This window comes from Larus michahellis, chromosome 1 (genome assembly GCF_964199755.1).
Source record: "Larus michahellis chromosome 1, bLarMic1.1, whole genome shotgun sequence".
Taxonomy (NCBI): domain Eukaryota; kingdom Metazoa; phylum Chordata; class Aves; order Charadriiformes; family Laridae; genus Larus; species Larus michahellis.
The window spans coordinates 139,214,104-139,221,074 of record NC_133896.1 but is presented as its reverse complement, the minus strand read 5'-3'; the positions used below and the strand labels follow the sequence as shown (position 1 = coordinate 139,221,074).

The 6,971-nt window shown below is 36.6% G+C and overlaps 1 protein-coding gene across 5 annotated transcripts in view; it reads right to left on the bottom strand.

Annotated features, from left to right (window-relative positions):
- Positions 1–962: 962 nt before the first annotated feature.
- Positions 963–6,971, bottom strand: part of AP1S2 (adaptor related protein complex 1 subunit sigma 2) — a 36,822-nt gene continuing 30,813 nt past the window's right edge. For 3 of the 5 annotated variants that reach the window (XM_074605853.1, XM_074605842.1, XM_074605833.1), the window contains one exon: positions 963–2,944. Coding sequence is in view for 2 of the 5 variants with exons in the window: in XM_074605833.1 (XP_074461934.1) it covers positions 2,897–2,944 (48 nt within the window). In the remaining 3 variants the exon portion in view is untranslated. Of the gene's footprint in view, positions 2,945–5,252; positions 6,661–6,971 lie in introns of those variants that run through there. The other 2 variants (XM_074605870.1, XM_074605859.1) reach the window with 1 other exon arrangement.

Here is a 6,971-nt window from a genome sequence, read left to right as displayed (position 1 = left end):
CTTAATTTACTTTCTTACATCATCTAAAGAGTGCAGCTGATTTTGCTTTCACTCTACCTTTGATGTAATTAAAATAAACACCTATTATTCCACATACCCTTCTATTCAGCACTGATATATCAGCTGAATTCAATATCTATCTCTGATTTATTTTTTTTTTTAAAAGAGATTAACAGTGACAAGTTACACTTCAGTGAATGATGAGACTGATTCCAAAGCAAGCCACACAAGTATCACCCATGGCAACTTAACAAAGGCAGCCACAGGGCCACCATCATCATGGCGTTGACTCAAAAAGAACAGATGTTTAGGAAAGCCTCTGAAAGATCCAGTGACGAAGCTGAAGACACTCAAGCCAACAATCACTTGCCTAAACAATCCAGAAACTCTAATTGACTCTTTAGCCCCGCCCCCCTTCCCAAGAAGACAGGAAATTTAAAAAATAAAGTTTTATTTTATATTAGATTTAAGAAATGCCCTAAGTTGGCAAGTTTTCCCCATGCTTTGGCTGATAACATCAACCAGTTCAGTTCTTTTAGAAAGCTGAAGAACAGATTAATGGGAGAAATTTTTGGTTGAGACTAGGAGTGTGAATGTTGCACTGACTTGCTCATAATTCCATTTAAGGAACTGAATATTGAGTTTGTGTTATCCTGAACCCTCTCTCAATCAACACGTGGTTTAATTTTCAAATGAAGGGGCACTACCGCATCAATTTAACATCCGCTTTAACAAATTTCCTGTTTAATATGGTAAGCCTTCCAAAAACTTGCTAATTTATTGCTTTCTGTACAATTTAAATGGCTGTAAATAACTAATCTTGGACACAGTATACTCATTTTTTTAATAAAGTGCTCAAGAACAGTTTAAGCACTGTAATAAAATTTCCCTTTTTTTAAGCTAGCACTGAGTAGCCTCTTCTTTCCTCTGCAAAAAAACAGAATTACATATAAACACAAAGCAATGGTGTAAAAATGGACATTTATTACAACGAAAACAATGTGACAGACAGAGGTCAAACTGTTTATTTGTCACAATCACAAGAAAGCTTACTCCAGCCAAGCACATACAAGTGACAGTGTAAACTTTAAAAACATGTTTAATACATAGAAAATTGCTTCGGGTTTGACTTAAGGTAATTTTACTTCAGTGTTACACACAGGGTCGTTCTGCTACCACTTCAACCTCACCTACCCCTGCACGCTGCGCACTGGGGACGTGTACACCACTGCTTTTCCCTGCCCTGGGTTAAAAACTGTCTCTATTAATCAGAATACACTTGAATCCCAGAAAGGACGCAAGTAGCCAAATTCTACCTCCATGAGCTCGCCCCTGCCCTGGCTGGCCCTTCTGTTGCCACGGGCGTTTATACTGAGATCTGGATCCGGGGGACTTGCAGGGGGCCAACGCCAATCCTTCCCCCGTGGGTTCAATGCAGCCCAGGCGGAGTGGAGCCCGCGGCCTCGCTCTCCAGGCAGCTGCGTCAATGCTGATGCTGGCAGCGCACGACAGCTTCCAGCAGCAACGCCAAAGCGGAGTTTTGCGAAAACACGGCGCTACCTGCTCAAGGGAACCAGCCAAAGCGTTGACTCCTGGAGCGAAGTTCCTGGGGCGGGAGGGGACCCTGTGGGGACACGGCAGAACCTGGCTACTCCAAAGCACGGCACTGCCGCCTCAAAACTCAAAAGCATACACAAATCGAACTTCCTCAAGTGAAACAGGTTTAGTTTATAATGACTGAAAGTCTGCTACAAGTGTCAAAATATTACTTGGTATCACTTTACACGATTTGCAGTGAATCTAGCATACAAATCTAATATTTAAAAGCGCTCACTGCAAATTAGTTGGTTAAACTGTACATCACGCAGGAGTCTCATGAGGGATGTGTCACATGTAAGTCAAGAAAAGGAGTTAAAATGACACTGACACTTACTGTGGGGGGTTGTTTTTTAAAGGTACCTATACACCGATTAAAGCATAACCATAAAACACCAATAAATACAAATTAATTCATAGAGTTTGAAAGAAAATAATAAAAAGTCCCTTTTGTAAAGCTTTTTTCCCCATCTTCAAAAGTATCCAATTTTCATTATGCACCTCTCTATACAGCCAGAAAGCCTACCTCCTTTTCTTGTGTTTATGTTAAGAGTAAGCTAATATCAGAGCTAAAAACAGTTTCCTTATTTGGAATGATTTTTTTTATTATTTTTTACTACACGCATTCCCTTTTTAGTATAGTAACTTGCACAGTTTTGCTCAAGGTAGCTACATTTAAATACACCTTCATTTCTAGTGAATTGATCAGTTTGCAGTTTTCTTGCAAAAAGCAATATCACCTTAACAGTTTTTACCAGTTTGATATGCAGATCCTAACAGGATTCTTTGGTATAATGACAAATTCAGTAGTAAACAGGTATTCCCAATCTTTATGCATCAACTGAAATAAGCACAATTATCACAACTGTTGACTAAAATGTAGATGAACAAAAGTCTTTGGCTGTGTAAACACAATTTCTACACCGTAACATTTTATATTTGGAGTTGTCCATGTAGTTTCTTTTCATTTAGATATGCTATGTCATAATGAGATTTATTTCCTGAAGTTAAGTTTGCTTATAAAAAACAGTACACTTATTGAAGTTAAATGCAATCTTCCTATAAATGCAGTGAAGGGAGACACTGAGTCAACTGATATCCAATTCCCTTTCATGATTTTTGGACTTTAGTTTCTTGTTCCTTTTTCAAAAAAGTATTTTTCTTGTAGGCCTGAATGAAGCAGCTTAGCAAAACAGTAATACTGACAAACAGCATCTTACACCATTAGCTAAACATTACAATGAAGGCAGTGAACATTTACAGTATGAAACACTGAGATGTCATCAGCTGACGTGAAGATTTATGTCAATCCAATTTCTTCAAGTACACTACGTGGGGTCTCTGCTTCCTACGGAGGGAAAAGTTGAGACAGTGGTAAATGTAAATGGACCCTGTGCTTCTATTGAACAGTACCATACATGAGTTAGTACGAAAGATGCTTAATTAAAAAAAAGAAAAGCTGAAAGACATGAAAATAAAAAAAGTAATGCAGTTTGCAAACACAGTATTAGCTGCACTTCTCAAAGCGCTGTTAATTAGATTGTCATGGTTCACAGGAATAGCTGGTAGATTTTATTGCCCTTAAGCGCAATAAAAATAAAGCAATTCAGATGTACCAGCAGGGAACAAATCACAACCCAGTAACAGAGATATGCATTGGGGAGGGATGGGGAATTATCTCGCAATGGAGTCAGTGATTTTTGTGGTGAAGTGTTTCATGGGTCTCAAAAATCTGTTAGGGAAGAATGAATAAACGGATGAATGAAATGACTGACACAACTAAGAAACAGTATCCCTTAAGCTCTTTATAAAGAGCCTAGATTTTTTTCACCAGCCTCATGCCTAGTTCATAAAACCAGGTCAAGGTACCGTCGTACACCTGGTGTCAATAAATTGACTCCTATAGAAGTAAAGGAATTGCCAGGATTGCTATTATATTATTCCACACCAGGCATAAAGTTTTAGGTTAATTCTAATCTTAAAAAGCTTTGTTTAGATTCAGAGCAAGTTGTTTAATACAAAATTCCAAAAGGCTATCATCAGTTTTGTATTCATTATTCCTATATCATCTGAAAAGAAACAGTAGTTTAATTAGAAACATTAGGCTGTCCTTTTCCGTAATTATTAACGTCACAGTAAATAAAAAGGGATACTGTGTCCTTATGGAAACATAAAACTGTTTTAGTATCCAGAGTATGAATAAACTTACTTTAGCATCCTAAAACAAGACATGTCATGAAGCAGAAAAAAAAGCAGATAATAGTTAAGGCAGCAAACAAATTATTCTTCAATTACTCTCTAAATATTTATTTTAAAAAATGCCAGTAAAATACATAATTAAATGCCTTACATCTTGCGAATAACACCAGAATATTTGCTCTATCAGCCTTGACTACGGAGCACAAAACGATCGAGGTTACAGTCCTCATTCAGTTCATGTATAAGGTGATTTATTATTGAAGGAGTAAGCTATGGTATTTTAATGGCAACTTCATTTGAAAATAAGTCAGGTGCTTGAAACAGGCCACCTCTGAGCACTTCTAAGATGGCTTCCAAAAGCCAGCAGCAAATAAGAAATTGCAAGAAAAAGGCAAGTTAAAACTGGAAACAGGACACTCGGTGTATTAAAGATATAGTGGGGTTTTTCTCACTGATGCAGTATTTAAGTATTTTTTGGAACTGCAGTGACCTCGATAAAGCCAGACATGTCAAGAGGATTAAAGATTTGCATGTGTATTTTAACCCAAATCCCCCAAAAGGAGACACTGATTGAAGAAAAGGCTATGTAGCATTTTTAATATAACCTGTCTGATTATATTGACAGATTACCTTGTTGCATTAATTTTAGAGGATATGCGTCTCCCCTATACACCAACTTAAAGCACTTTTACTCAAAAAAATCCTACATTCTTAACTATAGCAACAGAACTCAGAGTATTCTAAGAGAATATAACTTCTCAAGCATTTCAGCATCTTGAAACTATTTGTAATAAAACAACTTTTCACCGTTTAAAATTGATTAGACAGCAATGGACACTTACAGTTACTCAGTGGAGAAACAGGATATTTACTAAATTACCTGGAAAAAAAGTTCCTCAATAGCTATGAAGAAATACAGTGCACTGCTGCTACTATCTTTAGAACAGTTTAGTATTATTGCCTCCACTGTCTTTCCAAGTTGTCAGTAATTTTCAACAGGCATATTCTTAAATAAAGATTCGATTTCTTCAAGTAAATCAAGGTTAAAGAATTTAAAGCAATGTATTTCAAGGTCACCTGCTACTTGTCCAGCTACCTCACAGTAAAACTCAGTAAGATTTAAATTTTTTCATACTACAGCAGTAACCTCAAGGCAGACATGCCTTCCTACGTGCACATCAGCAATATAAACTCAAAAGGAACACCTAAAGACTAATGCATTTTGCTAGAGGAATAATTTCATCAATTATGACTTTTAAGACACAAATAGAATTATATTATGTTTTGTTCACATTATTTGTTTTAGGAAGTGTCAAACATTTTATACAATTGTTATGGAAAACATTCTGCAGTATTATACACTACCTGCAGCTCACAATCACCCAAGGCAAACAATGCAAATTTGAAATATATCAGAACACAGATGAGGAAAAAAAGTCATTCACATGAGACAAAAGTGCATGCAATACTTTATTTGAAACATGCCAGGAAAGCTAATTCATTACCTAGTCATTTAGAAGCAAGCAGCTGTATACAGATAACAAGAAAAACAGCATCTCATTACAGCTCAATGCACAGCATTTTAAGCCAACAGGCATGAAATAATGCAGGCTAAAGCAGCATTAACCAGACATTCAAACACATTGTTAATGTCTTACAGAAAAAAGGCAAACTTGGAAATGGAAAACCACTCCTATGATCTTGCTTTCTAAGATTTCAGAATGCTGCAAGTCCAATCCAAATCTTTTCTAATCCTCTAAATCTCTCATTTTTATGTCAGTTTAACATTTGATCGGTAGTGCATTACCACATATAGTACATGGAACTAGCTGTGGTTAATCTCAGTAATGACCTCCTTGCTAATTACATTTAAACTATTTTCAAAACCAGCATTGATTTTAGGTTACAAATTATTCTCTTCTACTAGGCAAACAGAGGATGCAATACCTGCCCCCTCACTCTGCCCACACTTTATTTGAAAGGTACTTATCATATTCATTCTCGTGGCAGTTCTCTGATATACAAGGTAGTCTGCACTTAAAACTGGAAATGACAATTGAAGGAGACATATTTCAAGTACACTGTTAATGGACTTAAAAAAAAAATCTTCCCAACACTAACGACTTGTAAAGCAATGAACTTGTTCTCTCCTTCAGTAGCAGCAATTGTTCAACTACTCACAAGAGTGTTTTGAACATTTAAATACAAATGTAACTTCAGATTTACCTAAGTCATTCCCTTTGCCCTAATCAATTCTGCCTTCCTCCTCTTTGTAAGGTAAGCCACACTATTGTGCCAGTCTCAGAAAAGAATACTGGTATGTGCATCTTTAATTAAGATGCAAGGTCTGTGTAGAATTGTGTGTAACACATTTAATACTTGTGGGTATGCACATTTCACATACTACTACTCCTTCACTAGTATCTCTGTCAACATTAACTTAATCTACAGGTTTTTAGTGTATGTTTAAATACCACCAAAACTTTGAAAGATAAATACAGGTCAAGTAATGTTACAGCACAGGTGTTGCAGTATATAGTGTTCAGCTCAGAAAATTCTACAGAACTTTTAAGCATAAGACTTCAAGTTTACACGCAATAAAAACATTAAACCATATGCCAACAAGCACAAGTTTTGCTGAAATGAGACACGTGAAGAGACAACACTGTAAAACAAAGGGGAAGAGGAAAGTACAACAGCAGAGAATGGTTGTGGTATTCTATTAGGTTCAGGATGACTGGATTCACCAAGCTGATGGTAATGTTCTGTCATGAGTAAGTCACAGGTCTATCTCCTCTGAAATTCTGCATGCATGATGAATGAAGCCATTTAGTACACTGGGACATTAAAGTATTCATGACGTGGCTACAAAAGAAATGTACATATTCTTATACATAATAGAAAGGTGGACAGATATGCAAGAAAACAAAAAGACTATCTCTGTATCTCATGTATCTCTGACATGACAAGGATATTTGATACAGAAATACAATATTGTATTTTTCACTAATCTAGACCTCCAGGGTGGGGTGAGGAGGTAGGCAGGGAGAACCATCGTTTACCCCCCCACACACTTGCATGCTGGGTCCAACAACATACAGGATAACTTCACATCATAATTACTGTATTATGTAAGCTTAGAGTTTCCTCTCAGCCAAAAAATATTTGAAGCTGAG